Source organism: Electrona antarctica, assembly GCF_951216825.1.
Source record: "Electrona antarctica genome assembly, contig: scaffold_71, whole genome shotgun sequence".
Classification (NCBI taxonomy): Eukaryota; Metazoa; Chordata; class Actinopteri; order Myctophiformes; family Myctophidae; genus Electrona; species Electrona antarctica.
The window spans coordinates 215,052-231,460 of NW_027637292.1; the positions used below are offsets into that span (position 1 = coordinate 215,052).

A 16,409-nucleotide genomic window follows, 5' to 3' on the forward strand; every position below is an offset into this window, starting at 1 on the left:
TCTGTCTGTCTGTCTGTCTGTCTGTCTGTCTGTCTGTCTGTCTGTCTCTCAGGTCCACAGACTGGTGGTGGTGGATGACCTGTCTGTCTGTCTGTCTGTCTGTCTCTCAGGTCCACAGACTGGTGGTGGTGGATGACCTGTCTGTCTGTCTGTCTGTCTCTCAGGTCCACAGACTGGTGGTGGTGGATGACCTGTCTGTCTGTCTGTCTGTCTGTCTGTCTGTCTCTCAGGTCCACAGACTGGTGGTGGTGGATGACCTGTCTGTCTGTCTGTCTGTCTCTCAGGTCCACAGACTGGTGGTGGTGGATGACCTGTCTGTCTGTCTGTCTGTCTCTCAGGTCCACAGACTGGTGGTGGTGGATGACCTGTCTGTCTGTCTGTCTGTCTGTCTCTCAGGTCCACAGACTGGTGGTGGTGGATGACCTGTCTCACATCGTGGGGATCGTTTCCCTGTCTGACATTCTGCAGTCCCTGGTGTTGACCCCCGCAGGTACGCACACGCACGCACGCACGCACGCACGCACGCACGCACGCACGCACGCACGCACGCACGCACGCACGCACGCACGCACGCACGCACGCACAGTGTGATAATAAAAATCCACAGGCTTTCATGTGTTACGTAGGCTAATTTACTGTCTGTCTGTCTGTCTGTCTGTCTGTCTGCCTGTCTGTCTGTCTGCCTGCCTGCCTGCCTGCCTGCCTGCCTGCCTGCCTGCCTGCCTGCCTGCCTGCCTGTCTGTCTATCTGTCTGCCTGTCTGTCTGTCTGTCTGTCTGTCTGTCTGTCTGCAGGTGTCAGCAGGGAGGAGAGTCTGAGCGATGGAGAACCAGGAGCGGATCAGGATGTCGTGGATCTGGAGTCTGGTCTGATGGAAGCCGGGCCGGAGTCACAGCCGACTGGAGCGGAGTCAGACGACAGACAGACAGACGACCAGGCAGGCAGACAGGCACGGGGAGAGACAGGCACAGAGACAGAGAGACAGACAGGTGGAGAAACGGAAGACACGGAGCGGAGCGTACAGGAAGAGGAGGAGACAAAGGAGGAGACAAGGGAAGGAGATGAGGAGGTAGGAGATGAGGAGACAAGGGAAGGAGATGAGGAAGTAGGAAACGAGGAGACAAGGGAAGGAAATGAGGAGTTAGGAGACAAGGAGACGAGGGAAGGACATGAGGGCATAGGAGATGAGGCAAGGGAAGGAGATGAGGAGACAAGGGAAGGATATGAGGAGGTAGGAGATGAGGAGACAAGGGAAGGAGATGAGGAGGTAGGAGACGAGACAAGAGAAGGAAAGGAGGAGTTAGGAGATGAGGAGACAAGGGAAGGAGAGGAGGAGGTAGGAGATAAGGATACAAGTTTAGGAAATGAGGAGTTAGGAGACAAGGAGACAAAGGAAGGAGAGGAGGATTTAGGAGACAAGGAGACGAGGGAAGGAAATGAGGAGTTAGGAGACGAGGGGACACAGGAAGGAAGCGATGATTTAGGAGAGGAGGAGACAAGGGAAGGAAAAGAGGGGACAAGGGAAGGAGATGAGGTGTTAGGAGACGAGCAGACGAGGGAAGGAAATGAGGTGTTAGGAGACGAGGAGACAAGGGAAGGAGAGGAGGAGGTAGGAGATAAGGATACAAGGTTAGGAAATGAGGAGTTAGGAGACGAGCAGACGAGGGAAGGAAATGAGGTGTTAGGAGACGAGGAGACAAGGGAAGGAGATGAGACAAGGGAAGGAAATGAGGATGTAAGAGATGTGGAGACAAGGGAAGGAAATGAGGATGTAGGAGACGAGGAGACAAGGGAAGGAAATGAGGATGTAGGAGATGTGGAGACAAGGGAAGGAAATGAGGATGTAGGAGACGAGGAGACAAGGGAAGGAAATGAGGATGTAGGAGACGAGGAGACAAGGGAAGGAGAGGAGACAAGGGAAGGAAGTGAGGACGTATGCTTTGAGGAGACAAGGGAAGGAAATGAGGTGTTAGGAGACGAGGAGACAAGGGAAGGAGATGAGACAAGGGAAGGGAATGAGGAGTTAGGAGATGAAAAGAAGTGCTGAACAGGAAGAAGTAATTGACAACAGGAAGGGGCAGGATCACGAGCATCAACGCTGACGTCAAATTGGCCACACGGCCTTCCGAAGAGTCGGAACGATCTCATTGGCCAGCAGCGATCAGGAAGTGGCTGGGATCGATGTGCTGTGGTCTGTGATTGGCCGGAGTGGCGCCTGGTTTTTCGGGGCCTTAAGGATGATTGACACTTGAGTCCAACCAATCAGGGATTGTGTCTGAATGTCACATGTCTCTCGACAAGCAGCACAACCAATCATATGAAGAGACAGACAGAGAGAGAGAGAGAGAGAGAGAGAGAGAGAGATCTAAAAGAATGTTGTTATTTTAAATTCCAAATACTCTTTACAATTTTAATTTAAATAAATCAACACATTATAACTATCACTAAATATCTACATTTACATAGATAATCATGATTTAATAATATATTGATTATTTGATAATATGTATAGATTATATATGTTTTATTGTTATTTGATGTTATATTTTAAAATTGTGTAAAAAAAAGAAGAAATTTGTGTTCAATAGATTTAGATTTAAGTTACATGTATTTATTCTCAAAAACACCTTGACCGCTGCAGATTCACACAACAACTAATTAACTCAGAAGTTCTTATTTTAAAATGTATTATTATTGTTATTGTTATTGTTATTATTATTATTATTATTATTATTATTATTATTATTATTATTATTATTATTATTCATAACCGGTTCTTGGATTATCGTGTTTAAAGTGTTACATTTTACTTTTTACGGTAAATAGATTTCGTAACGTAACTTAGTTATATACTTTCTACGGTAAGTAGATTTCGTAACGTATTAGTTCTCTACTTTCTACGGTAACTAGATTTCGTAACGTAACTAGTTCTATACTTTCTACAGTAAGTAGATTTTGTAACGTAACTAATTCTATACATTCTACGGTAGATTTCGTAACGTACCTATAGTTCCTGCTTCAGCAGTTTGGCGTCACCGTTGTAGACACTGATATTCTCCTTATGTGAAAAGAGACGACATAGGACAGTGGTTCCCAAACCTTTTTCATGTCAAGGACCCCCACTTTGACACTAATTAGATTCCCGCGGACCCCCATTTGAAGAGATATCCCAGGGACCCCCATAAGAAAGATTTTGTACGGCTCTAGCAGTGATTCTTAACCCGTTTAATTTGACATGCATTAGTCTTATATGGACCCCCGTTTAATGGCATTTTTATCTGGGACCCCCAATTTATATTGTAAAGTCACTGCTAATTTAACTCTGAGAGTCTACAAATGGAACCAAATGGACCCTAATGGGTCCATTTAGTTCCATTTGTAGACTCTCAGAGTTACAGACCAGTAAGGGTCCATTTGGTTCCATTTGTACACTCTCGGAGTAGATCTGCTATTTTTGAATAATCTTGAAAATGTGGCGCAAATCTTTGAATATATATTCTTTCAGAGCGAACGTTTTTAACTCAAATCTTTGCTTCTGGGAGGGGGGGGGGGGGGGTTCCCTGGAACAACATATTTTCAGATGGGGGTCGGCAGCCAAATGCATAATATTGTTGGGGTCCTTGACATGAAACTGTTTGAGAACGACTGACATAGAAACATGAGGTTTTTCTGAAAACTGTCAGGATTTAGAAGGTATTTGTAGAATCTTCCTTAGGTCTTAATGGGTTAAACAATCTATTTAAATAGTTTTATATGGGCCTACGTATATTATATATTATATCATTGTCTCTTTATGACAAAAGTAAATAAATACTCATTTACAGTTACAGGAAAGTTTAACATATATATAGGTGCAATGATGTAGCGTAAAATGTAAAAAATCACACCCGTGGGAAGTGAGGGGCGCTAATAAAGTCTCACTCATGTTGATTTGGTGATGTAATGGTGATGTAAAACAAACGGTGCCAACACAAACATTAAACGCCTTTAACAATAAAGAGACAATATGACGTAATGAGGCACATTATGACGTAATCTTCCCTTCATTGTCAATGGCGTTAACAAAACAAACATTGAACTAAAGACAAACATTAAACCTACATGTATATAGGAGGGGCTAGCGCCCCTCAAAAAGAAAAAGTCTACTAAAATATAAACAAGCAATCATTATGTTACATATGGCTACATGGTATATTTATAATCATTTGAACTGCTTATTTATTTATTTATTTGTTTGTTTGTTTGTTTGTTTGTTTGTTTGTTTGTTTGTTTGTTTATTGTTTTGTTCTTGTGTGAATCAATCGTGTTTATATTATTGTTCCTGGTTAATTTCACAGCCTGATCCAAGGGCAGTCTGGGAATTGTTGTCCATACAGGAAATGTAGTCCGTACAAGTATAACAAACAGGGAAATGTAGTCCATAAATGTACTCCATAGGCATTTACACTATAAGAAGCAGGAAAAGGAAATGTAGTCCGTACAGTAGGCTACAACAAACAGAACCAGCGATCCTATACTAGGGTAGTCTGGGAATTGTAGTCCAGTATACATACAGTATAACATCCATATATACATTCTGTTATAATTATATTCCACTCAGACTCATACCCAATCAACTGATCATATTCTATCATTCATAACCAATCGCCCAATCATATTCTATCATTCATAATCAATCGCCCAATCATATTCTGCCAAAGAGCCTGATCACCTTGATCAAATTATTTGTCAATAAAAATGAAATAAATTGAATTCTGCAGAATTGTGAATGTTTATTTGATCTGTTACTCAAAGTGTGCCCCTGGGACCCCCAGGGGTCCTTCAGGGGACCCCCAGGGGTCCTTCAGGGGACCCCCAGGGGTCCTCCAGGGTCTTCCAAGGGCGTCATGAACTTAGAGTATATATTAATAGAGACGGCACCGGATTTCTCCTCCATCCACTTGCATTAAGGTGGATTTCTCCTCCATCCACTTGCATTAAGGTGGATTTCTCCTCCATCCACTTGCATTAAGGTGGATTTCTCCTCCATCCACTTGCATTAAGGTGGATTTCTCCTCCATCCACTTGCATTAAGGTGGATTTCTCCTCCATCCACTTGCATTAAGGTGGATTTCTCCTCCATCCACTTGCATTAAGGTGGATTTCTCCTCCATCCACTTGCATTAAGGTGGATTTCTCCTCCATCCACTTGCATTAAGGTGGATTTCTCCTCCATCCACTTGCATTAAGGTGGATTTCTACTCCATCCACTTGCATTAAGGTGGATTTCTCCTCCATCCACTTGCATTAAGGTGGATTTCTCCTCCATCCACTTGCATTAAGGTGGATTTCTCCTCCATCCACTTGCATTAAGTTGCTCAAAAGCGCATGCGGCGATTTCACTCCTCCTTCCGGGTAGGAACAGAGTGCATTCTGGGATGGATTGGGCCAAATCGTGAACGCGCTGTGCCGTTGACTATCATTGCACGCGTTCACGTATGAAACAGCGCTCACGTGTCATCATGAACCTGCGCAATGATAGTCAACGGACCAGTGCTGGCCCAGCGCTGCAATACCAAATTCGGCCACTATGTCCATTTCGCCTCAGGGTTTCCTCCGGGTGCCGTCTCTATTAATATATACTCTAAGGTCATGAATCGAGGACCTCCCTAGGGAGACGCCCGAGAGGCATCCTAACCAGATGCCCGAACCACCTCAGCTGGCTCCTTTCCAGGTGAAGGAGCAGCGGTTCTACTCCGAGTCTCTCTCGTGTGACTGAACTTCTCACCCTATCTCTAAGGGAGATGCCAGCCACCCGTCGAAGAAAACTCATTTCGGCCGCTTGTATTCGCAACCTTATTCTCTGGGTCATGATGACCCACACTTCATGACCATAGGAGCAGACACGTGCACACATAGACATCAAAGGGGGCTTCGGCCCCTGCCCCTTTTACCCCATCTGTTAAAAAACTGCCCTCTCTCCAGACCACGAATGTAGCATTTACTACATGGTGAAAGAAATGCAAACGCCCTCCTCTCCTTTCCATGCCATGCCGGAAGGCAGCATTGCCTTTTTTTAAATAATTTGTTTCGAAATCCTATATAGACTATAGTCTATATAGATTTATAGACCATTTGGTTCTATTTGTACACTCTCAGGCCTGACTCACACCTTTGCATGTAGCATACAACATTGATGCATGCCAGATGCATGAGACTTGTTTACTGATGCAAGCTCACAATGCATTTCCAATGGAAGTCACATGGTTTGACACAACATTTGTGTTGTACTGCTTTCGGCTGTGTTTCGACTGCCCCCCTCCCCCTCCTACAACACAAATGTTGTGTCAAACCACGTGACTCCCATTGGAAATGCATTGTGAGCTTGCATCAGTCAATAAGTCTCATGCATCAGCTATACATCAATCTGTTGTGCACATGTGAGTCAGGCCTCAGAGTTACAGACTCATAAGGGCCCATTTGGTTCCATGTGTTACACTGTCAGAGTTTCAGACCCGTAAGGGTCCATTTGGTTCCAAACTATCATTTTAGCTGGGGACCATCCGGAACTCCCTCACGCCTCAAGGACCCCTGGGGGTCCCCACTTTGGGAACCATGTACGTAACTAGACCATACGTGCCTTATACTCGTAAGTTATATTATTATATTTATATTTATATTTATATATTTTTTTATATTTATATTTATATTTTTTTTATATTTATATTTATATTTATATTTATATTTATATTTATATTTATATTTATATTTATATTTATATTATAGTTACTTATACTCGTAAATTGGAATTACACGACAAAAATAACCATAAACTATATAAACTGCATGAATCCTTTAATTATTCAAAAGGAAAGTATTTTGCATATAAACCTATCAATAATACATACACACGCACGCACACACACGCACTACAGGCTATCATTAATATTAATACAATTTAAAATACTTTTTGTTTTCTTTCCTCCTCGCCACATGGCGGCGCTGCTAACCGCCACGTCTCGGGGAGTTCTTTTTTCTCCTTTGCGTTTTATTGTGAAGGTTCAGACTTGGTTTCTATTCCGGTGCATCCGTGCCGTGACACCGGAAGTGCTGTGTTTGAACGGGAGAAGGGACTGAACGCCGAGCGGAAGGTAAATAAAGAACGACAACGATAATAAAATATAAATCCTTTTTTTAAAGCCTTTTAAAAGTCTTTATTTGAGCCACAGACGGGTTTTTATTAATGACACTCATGGTAGTTTAACCGACGCGTCAGTTACGTTGAACCACAAACTGCTGAAAAACATTTAAAAGGCGTTTTATTTGAACATTAAAAAAAACATAAAACCGGTACAACTTTAACACAGAACAGCTTATTATTAACGTTAACTAAAACAGTAGTTCCCAAACTTTATCACGTCAAGAAGGACCCCCACGTCGACATTATAATCAGCCCCGCGGACCCCCATTTGAAGAGATATTCCAGGGACCCCCATAAGAGAAGATTTTAACGGCTCTAGCAGTGATTCTCAACCCGTTTAATTTCAAGGACCCCCCAGTTTGACATGCATTAGTCTATATTACGGACCCCCCATTTAATTGCACTTCTATCTCGGGGACCCCCAATTTATATTGTACAATCAATGTTAATTTAACTCTGATTGTGTACAACATTGTACACTCTCAGAGTTACAGACCCATAAGGGTCCATTTGGTTCCAAACTATCATTTAGCTGGGGACCCCCTGGAACTCCCTCAAGGACCCCTGGGGGTCCCCGGACCCCACTGAACTATAGGGCTGTGTCACGATTACGATTGTTTTACTAAGACTCAATAATTATTTATCGTGTTTCAGTCTTTGAACATTTATGGGACAAAAAAATCACACCCGTGTGAAGTGAGGGAATATAGTGAATATATTAAAGTCTAACTCATGTTGCTATGATTAGGTGATGTAAAACAAACGGTGACAAAACAAACATTAAATTCTCTTTATTGTTAATGGCATTTCATGTTTTGTGTTATAGGGACAAGATTAGTACATTTTCCTGTCATTGTCAATGGTATTTACAAAACAAACATTGAACTAAAAACAAACATTAAACCTGTATATAGGAGGGGCTAAAAGCTTATTTTAGGATTCATAATGAAAGGGAGCAGAGAGGCAGATATATGACTATAGCCGCAATTTGCAACTCTAGATTTTTTGTCTCCACCAGGCCGAAGGCATGGGGAGAGAGTATGTTTTGCACTCCGTGTGTGTGTGTGTGTGCGTCCTTCCGTCCGTCTGTGAAATCTCCGGCACCGTTAACCCGGTCGATGCCAAACTTTGCACACACACTCCCTGGATGCCAACGATGAACCTCTGCCCCGCATTTTCCAGAACGGCCTGTTATAGCGCCACCATGAGGCAGCTTTTCACATTTTTTACCTAAAACTGCACCGATCTGCGTGAAACGTTGCATGCACACTCCCTAGATGCGGAAAATGACCTGCATTTTCCGCATCTGCCTTTTATAGGCCGACTTTTGTAAAACACATTTTTTGATATTACTCCTCCAGATTCTGTCCACAAATCGTTACACAGTATCTCTATGGTCATGTGCTCAAGTCGGATCTGTCCGATATTCCATCCTAATTGGCTATAATTGGCTTTCAGAGTTTGCAAGATTGCCCCGTTTTCAACAAAAGCCTCAAATCATGAACGCAGCATGCAATTTACGTGAAATCTTTCACACATTTTCTTACTAGGCTAAGGAATATATCCCACCCTTTTCACATTGGCCTGTTATAGCGCCACCAACAGGTTGATTTTTGCAAAACACATTTTTGGAACAAAATGCCTCAAGTCATCCAATTGCCATCAAAGGCAAACATGTTTATATTACTCCTAAACATTTTGCCAAACATCTCACACAGTCCTATCCTCCTGGTGGAGACCTGTGCCCAGAAGGGCACTTTTTCTAGTTTATAATGGGATGAATCTAGAGTTGCAATACCCTCCATTGACTCCCCACTCATCCAATTTGGTTTGTGATCTGCTTGTCTTAAACAACGTTAAACTCACCAACATTGCAGCTGTAGTCCAAGCTTGAATTATCCTCTTTCAATCTGCCGAGCTTGTTTTTCATAAAAATCCCCCGTAGACATGTTATGAGCTACTTTCTGTCAAGAAATTCTGTGCAAGTGATTCTTTTTCTAAGTGCTGGAGTTTGGAAGCGCTCGTCGTAAGTCACTGAACGGCCCTGCATGCATCTGTTTCGCATTTGCACATAATGCAGGAGGCAGCAGCGCGACCCTTTTAATAAAAACCAGCGCTTCCAAACTCCAACATTTCTTCTTCTTGACAGAAAGTAGCTCATACAGTACAGTAGTGCATCCTGTGGAGGTGGTTGTTTGATTGCGTCCCTTAACTATAAACTGCGTCTTGGGATGCAAAATGCACCCTATTTTAATCTCTGTTCATTACATTGAAAACCTGTTCACTTCAATGCACTGGATTACCAGATTAGGTGCCTGGACCGCTAGACCGGGCCGGGCCAGATAATTAAAGGACCACTTCACCACTTTTCAACCTATCTTCATAGGTCCTCACTAATAATCATGATAAAATGGCACGGTTTTTTTCTACTCAGTCTGTGTCTCATAGGAGGGCTGTGGGCAGTTCAGAAACCGTCTTCCAGTGACATGGACGCAAAGCATTTCAGGGAAAGCTGACAATAAAGTTGTATCGTATCGTATCGTATCGTACGTCATCATTAGGCAGATTATCTTTTAAACAAGATTTTTTTACAAAAATGTTTAGATTTTCATTATCGTGAGAACGATGGCTTCCATTTTCGCATTGCAACTTTTCAGGACTAGAAAGCCTTCAGTTTCTATTAGCTTGTATTCCCCATCGATGATGTCACTGGAAGACGGTTGAGTAGAAAAAAATTGCGCCATTTTTTCATGATTATTAGTGAGGACCTATTATATGAAGATGGGTTGAAAAGTGGTGAAGTGGTCCTTTAATTATTTTGATGAAAACACCACTAGCATAATGAAACGTGTGTAACATTATATTTATGATTAGTTCATCTAGGAATGTCACAACTATCACATAAATTGCAATAGTTTGAGTTGATAGATGTAAGCTTTTCCATATTCATCTATAAGTGGTGTTTTGTTGTTCTGAGCATTATGTTATACTTTAGCTGTTGAGAAATAGCAGACCTACAAGCTCATACGAGCTTGTAGGTCTGCTATTTAAAAATAATTGTGACAATGTGGCGCAAATCTTGGATAACGAGCGCGTCCAAGCTCTGACACTTTAAACGACGTTAAACTCACCAACATCGCAGCTGTACGGTCTCTTTCAATCCGCAAAATTTTTGTTTTCATAAAAATCCACCGTAAGAAATTCCTTGCATTATTTTTCTAAGTGTTGCTCTGGTTTTGGTGAGTAATATGAAGTAGTTCCGGTCATTTGTTGGGGGTCACTGGGGGCTAATGAATGAAGCCACAACATTAGCGTAATTTGTATTGTTGACCTATTTCTACCATATTTATAGCACAGCTTTCGTTCAACTTTGACCCCTACGTCACAAAAATAGAAAACACTTGACCGAAAACGGAATACCGAATGGCTGAAAATGATGTAATCTTTTTATATATAACGTAAATTAAACATTTTTTATACAAACGTGTGTGTGTGTGTGTGTGTGTGTTTGTGTGTGTGCGCGTGTGCACGTCTCTTTGTGTGTGTGTGTGTGTGTGTGTGTGTGTGTGTGCGCGTGTGGGTGTGTGTGTGTGTGTGTGTGTGTGTGTGTGCGTGCGTGCGCGTCTCTGCGTGTGTGTGCGTGTCTCGGTGTGTGTGTGTGTGTGTGTGTGTGTGTGTGTGTGTGTGTGTGCATGTGTGTGTGTGTGCCCATGCACGTCTGTGTGTGTGCATGTGTGTGCGCGTCTCTGCGTGTGTGTGTGTGTGTGTGTGCCCATGTGCGTCTCTGTGTGTGTGCGCGTCTCTGCGTGTGTGTGTGTGTGTGTGCCCATGCGCGTCTCTGTGTGTGTGCGTGTGTGTGCGCGTCTCTGCGTGTGTGTGTGCGTGAGGTTCAGGATGTCCGCCGAAGCTGTGTGGGAGGAGTCTATGGAGGAGCAGCCAATGAGAGGAGAGGAGGAGGAGGCGAGGACGCGAGGAGACAAGTGGAGGGACGTAGCGTGCCAGTGGGAGGAGCCTGATGAGGGGGGCGGAGCTACCAGGGAGGTGGGCTGTCAGAGCGGAGCAGGAGGCGGAGTCATCATGATTGACGTGGCCGTCCAAGTCGACCTGAACAACACTGGTAACTTATTTATTATCTCTTTCTATGCCAACTACGAGACATCTCGGAGATGAAGCTTTATAAGGGGGAGGCGGTGTAGATTTCGTCGACTAAAACTAAGACGAAACATGGAAACTAAATGAAAACTAAGCTACGTTGACTAAAACTAAGAATAAATATAGTGACAATTTCGTCAACATATAAAAACTAGACTAAAATGTTAGGAAGGGACAAGATATCCAGTGTAAGTCATTTTACATTTGGTTGCATGCTGAAAATAGCCGATCTATAATTGTGGGCTTATAGATCGGCTATTTTCAGCATGCAACCAAGTGTAAAATGACTTACAACTGAAAAAACGCCATCAAGGCCCGCCAAAACACATTTTGTTCGACTAAATCAACTGTAGATTTAGTCGACTAAAATCTTATGATATTTAGTCGACTAAAACTAGACTAACACTAAAACATTCCAGGTGACTAAAATGTGACAAACTAAATGAAAACAATTCAAAAGACTATGACTAAAACTAAACAATTCAAAAGACTATGACTAAAACTAAACTAAATGAAAACAATTCAAAAGACTATGACTAAAACTAAACTAAATGAAAACAATTCAAAAGACTATGACTAAAACTAAACTAAATGAAAACAATTCAAAAGACTATGACTAAAACTAAACTAAATGAAAACAATTCAAAAGTCTATGACTAAAACTAAACTAAATAAAAACAATTCAAAAGACTATGACTAAAACTAAACTAAATGAAAACAATTCAAAAGACTATGACTAAAACTAAACTAAATGAAAACAATTCAAAAGACTATGACTAAAACTAAACTAAATGAAAACAATTCAAAAGACTATGACTAAAACTAAACTAAATGAAAACAATTCAAAAGACTATGACTAAAACTAAACTAAATAAAAACAATTCAAAAGACTATGACTAAAACTAAACTAAATAAAACAATTCAAAAGACTATGACTAAAACTAAACTAAATGAAAACAATTCAAAAGACTACGACTAAAACTAAACTAAATGAAAACAATTCAAAAGACTATGACTAAAACTAAACTAAATAAAACAATTCAAAAGACTACGACTAAAACTAAACTAAATGAAAACAATTCAAAAGACTATGACTAAAACTAAACTAAATGAAAACAATTCAAAAGACTATGACTAAAACTAAACTAAATGAAAACAATTCAAAAGACTATGACTAAAACTAAACTAAATAAAACAATTCAAAAGACTACGACTAAAACTAAACTAAATGAAAACAATTCAAAAGACTATGACTAAAACTAAACTAAATGAAAACAATTCAAAAGACTATGACTAAAACTAAACTAAATAAAACAATTCAAAAGACTATGACTAAAACTAAACTAAATAAAACAATTCAAAAGACTATGACTAAAACTAAACTAAATAAAACAATTCAAAAGACTATGACTAAAACTAAACTAAATAAAACAATTCAAAAGACTATGACTAAAACTAAACTAAATAAAACAATTCAAAAGACTATGACTAAAACTAAACTAAATAAAACAATTCAAAAGACTATGACTAAAACTAAACTAAATAAAACAATTCAAAAGACTATGACTAAAACTAAACTAAATAAAACAATTCAAAAGACTATGACTAAAACTAAACTAAATAAAACAATTCAAAAGACTATGACTAAAACTAAACTAAATAAAACAATTCAAAAGACTATGACTAAAACCAAACTAAATAAAACAATTCAAAAGACTATGACTAAAACCAAACTAAATAAAACAATTCAAAAGACTATGACTAAAACTAAACTAAATAAAACAATTCAAAAGACTATGACTAAAACTAAACTAAATAAAACAATTCAAAAGACTATGACTAAAACTAAACTAAATGAAAACAATTCAAAAGACTGACTAAAACTAAACTAAATGAAAACAATTCAAAAGACTATGACTAAAACTAAACTAAAACTAAAATCAAAATCAAAATTGTCTGCCAAAAACAACACTGGTTAGAAGCAGAGCTATTGTTACAGTATGTCCTGTCTGTCTCTCTCTCTCTGCCTGCTGTCTGTCTCTCTGTCTCTCTCTCTCTGCCTGCTGTCTGTCTCTCTGTCTGTCTGTCTGTCTGTCTCTGTCTGTCTGTCTCTCTGTCTCTCTGTCTCTCTCTCTCTCTGCCTGCTGTCTGTCTCTCTGTCTGTCTCTGTCTGTCTGTCTCTCTGTCTCTCTGTCTCTCTCTCTCTCTGCCTGCTGTCTGTCTCTCTGTCTGTCTGTCTGTCTGTCTCTGTCTGTCTGTCTCTCTGTCTCTCTGCCTGCCTGTCTGTCTGTCTGTCTGTCTGTCTGTCTGTCTGTCTGTCTGTCTGTCTGTCTGTCTGTCTGTCTGTCTGTCTGTCTGTCTGTCTGTCTGTCTGTCTGTCTGTCTGTCTGTCTCTCTCGCTCTCTGCCTGCTGTCTGTCTGTCTGTCTGTCTGTCTGTCTGTCTGTCTGTCTGTCTGTCTCTCTGCCTGCTGTCTGTCTCTCTGTCTCTCTGTCTCTCTGTCTGTCTGTCTCTCTCTCTCTGCCTGCTGTCTGTCTCTCCGCCTGCCTGTCTGTCTGTCTCTCTCTCTGCCTGCTGTCTGTCTCTCTGTCTGTCTGTCTGTCTCTCTGCCTGTCTGTCTGTCTGTCTGTCTGTCTGTCTGTCTGTCTCTCTCGCTCTCTGCCTGCTGTCTGTCTGTCTGTCTGTCTGTCTGTCTGTCTGTCTGTCTGTCTGTCTGTCTGTCTGTCTGTCTCTCTCTCTGCCTGCTGTCTGTCTGTCTCTCTGTCTGTCTGTCTCTCTGTCTGTCTCTCTGTCTGTCTGTCTCTCTCTCTGCCTGCTGTCTGTCTCTCTGTCTGTCTGTCTCTCTCTCTGCCTGCTGTCTGTCTCTCTGTCTGTCTGTCTCTCTCTCTGCCTGTCTGTCTCTCTCTCTGCCTGCCTGTCTCTCTCTCCGCCTGCCTGTCTGTCTGTCTGTCTCTCTCTCGGCCTGCTGTCTGTCTGTCTGTCTGTCTGTCTGTCTGTCTGTCTGTCTGTCTGTCTGTCTGTCTGTCTGTCTCTCTGCCTGTCTGTCTCTCTCTCTGCCTGCCTGTCTGTCTCTCTGTCTCTCTCTCTCTATGCCTGCCTGTCTGTCTCTCTCTGTCTGTCTGTCTGTCTGTCTGTCTGTCTGTCTGTCTGTCTGTCTGTCTGTCTGTCTGTCTGTCTGTCTGTCTCTCTCTCTGCCTGATGTCTGTCTCTCTCTCTGCCTGCCTGTCTGTCTGTCTCTCTGTCTGTCTGGTCTGTCTATCTGTATGTCTCTCTCTGTCTGTCTGTTTCTCTCTCTGCCTGCCTGTCTGTCTCTCTGTCTGTCTGTCTGTCTGTCTGTCTGTCTGTCTGTCTGTCTGTCTGTCTGTCTGTCTGTCTGTCTGTCTGTCTGTCTGTCTGTCTGTCTGTCTGTCTGTCTCTCTCTGCCTGCCTGTCTGTCTCTCTCTCTGCCTGCATGTCTGTCTCTCTCTCTGCCTGCCTGTCTCTCTCTCTGCCTGCCTGTCTGTCTCTCAGACGTCTCCCTCCAGTGTCTGCTGGTCAAGTCTCAGAAGCGCAAGCGCGGTCGGCCCAAGAAGTACCCGTCTGTCTGCCCGCCCGCTCCCCCCTCCCTCCCCCCCTCCCCCCTGGACCCCGAAGGGGAGGAGGAAGAGGAGGAGGAGGAGGAAGAGGAGGAGGAGGAGGAGGAGGAGGAGGAGGAGGAGTCTGGAGGAGGAGGAGGAATAGGGGATGAAGGAGGAGGAGAAGAAGGAGAAGAGGAGAGGAGAGGAGTGGAGGATGACGGCGATCCTACTTGGAAACCAAGTTTGTAGTCATTGTTTTGTAGTCATCAGGATGATATCGTTACGTCATGTTGTAGTTATTGTTTTGTAGTCATCAGGATGATATCGTTACGTCATGTTGTAGTCATTGTTTTGTAGTCATCAGGATGATATCGTTACGTCATGTTGTAGTCATTGTTTTGTAGTCATCAGGATGATATCGTTACGTCATGTTGTAGTCATTGTTTTGTAGTCATCAGGATGATATCGTTACGTCATGTTGTAGTCATTGTTTTGTAGTCATCAGGATGATATCGTTACGTAATGTTGTAGTCATTGTTTTGTAGTCATCAGGATGATATCGTTACGTCATGTTGTAGTCATTGTTTTGTAGTCATCAGGATGATATCGTTACGTCATGTTGTAGTCATTGTTTTGTAGTCATCAGGATGATATCGCTACGTCATGTTGTAGTCATTGTTTTGTAGTCATCAGGATGATATCGTTACGTCATGTTGTAGTCATTGTTTTGTAGTCATCAGGATGATATCGTTACGTCATGTTGTAGTCATTGTTTTGTAGTCATCAGGATGATATCGTTACGTCATGTTGTAGTCATTGTTTTGTAGTCATCAGGATGATATCGTTACGTCATGTTGTAGTCATTGTTTTGTAGTCATCAGGATGATATCGTTACGTCATGTTGTAGTCATTGTTTTGTAGTCATCAGGATGATATCGTTATGTCATGTTGTAGTATTGTTTTGTAGTCATCAGGATGATATCGTTACGTCATGTTGTAGTCATTGTTTTGTAGTCATCAGGATGATATCGTTACGTCATGTTGTAGTCATTGTTTTGTAGTCATCAGGATGATATCGCTACGTCATGTTGTAGTCATTGTTTTGTAGTCATGATGATATCGTTACATCATGTTGTAGTATTGTTTTGTAGTCATCAGGATGATATCGTTACGTCATGTTGTAGTCATTGTTTTGTAGTCATCAGGATGATATCGTTACGTCATGTTGTAGTCATTGTTTTGTAGTCATCAGGATGATATCGTTACGTCATGTTGTAGTCATTGTTTTGTAGTCATCAGGATGATATCGCTACGTCATGTTGTAGTCATTGTTTTGTAGTCATGATGATATCGTTACATCATGTTGTAGTCATTGTTTTGTAGTCATCAGGATGATATCCTTACGTCATGTTGTAGTCATTGTTTTGTAGTCATCAGGATGATATCGTTACGTCATGTTGTAGTCATTGTTTTGTAGTCATCAGGATGATATCGCTACGTCATGTTGTAGTCATTGTTTTGT

General features: G+C 41.7%; 2 protein-coding genes across 2 annotated transcripts in view; both read left to right on the top strand.

Annotated features, from left to right (window-relative positions):
- LOC306919013 (5'-AMP-activated protein kinase subunit gamma-1-like) overlaps positions 1-1,810 on the top strand; it is a gene marked incomplete at its 3' end in the record, with an annotated part of 40,852 nt that extends 39,042 nt beyond the window's left edge. Inside the window, exons 12-15 of the mRNA XM_079531855.1 lie at positions 397-490; positions 794-1,104; positions 1,231-1,608; positions 1,775-1,810. Of these exons, the coding sequence (XP_079387981.1) occupies positions 397-490; positions 794-1,104; positions 1,231-1,608; positions 1,775-1,810 (819 nt within the window). The remainder of the gene's footprint in view (positions 1-396; positions 491-793; positions 1,105-1,230; positions 1,609-1,774) is intronic.
- Positions 1,811-7,061: 5,251 nt separating this feature from the next.
- LOC306919014 (uncharacterized protein) overlaps positions 7,062-16,409 on the top strand; it is a 38,545-nt gene continuing 29,197 nt past the window's right edge. The window contains exons 1-3 of the mRNA XM_079531856.1: positions 7,062-7,129; positions 11,073-11,296; positions 14,841-15,128. Of these exons, the coding sequence (XP_079387982.1) occupies positions 11,074-11,296; positions 14,841-15,128 (511 nt within the window). The 5' untranslated portion in view covers positions 7,062-7,129; position 11,073. The remainder of the gene's footprint in view (positions 7,130-11,072; positions 11,297-14,840; positions 15,129-16,409) is intronic.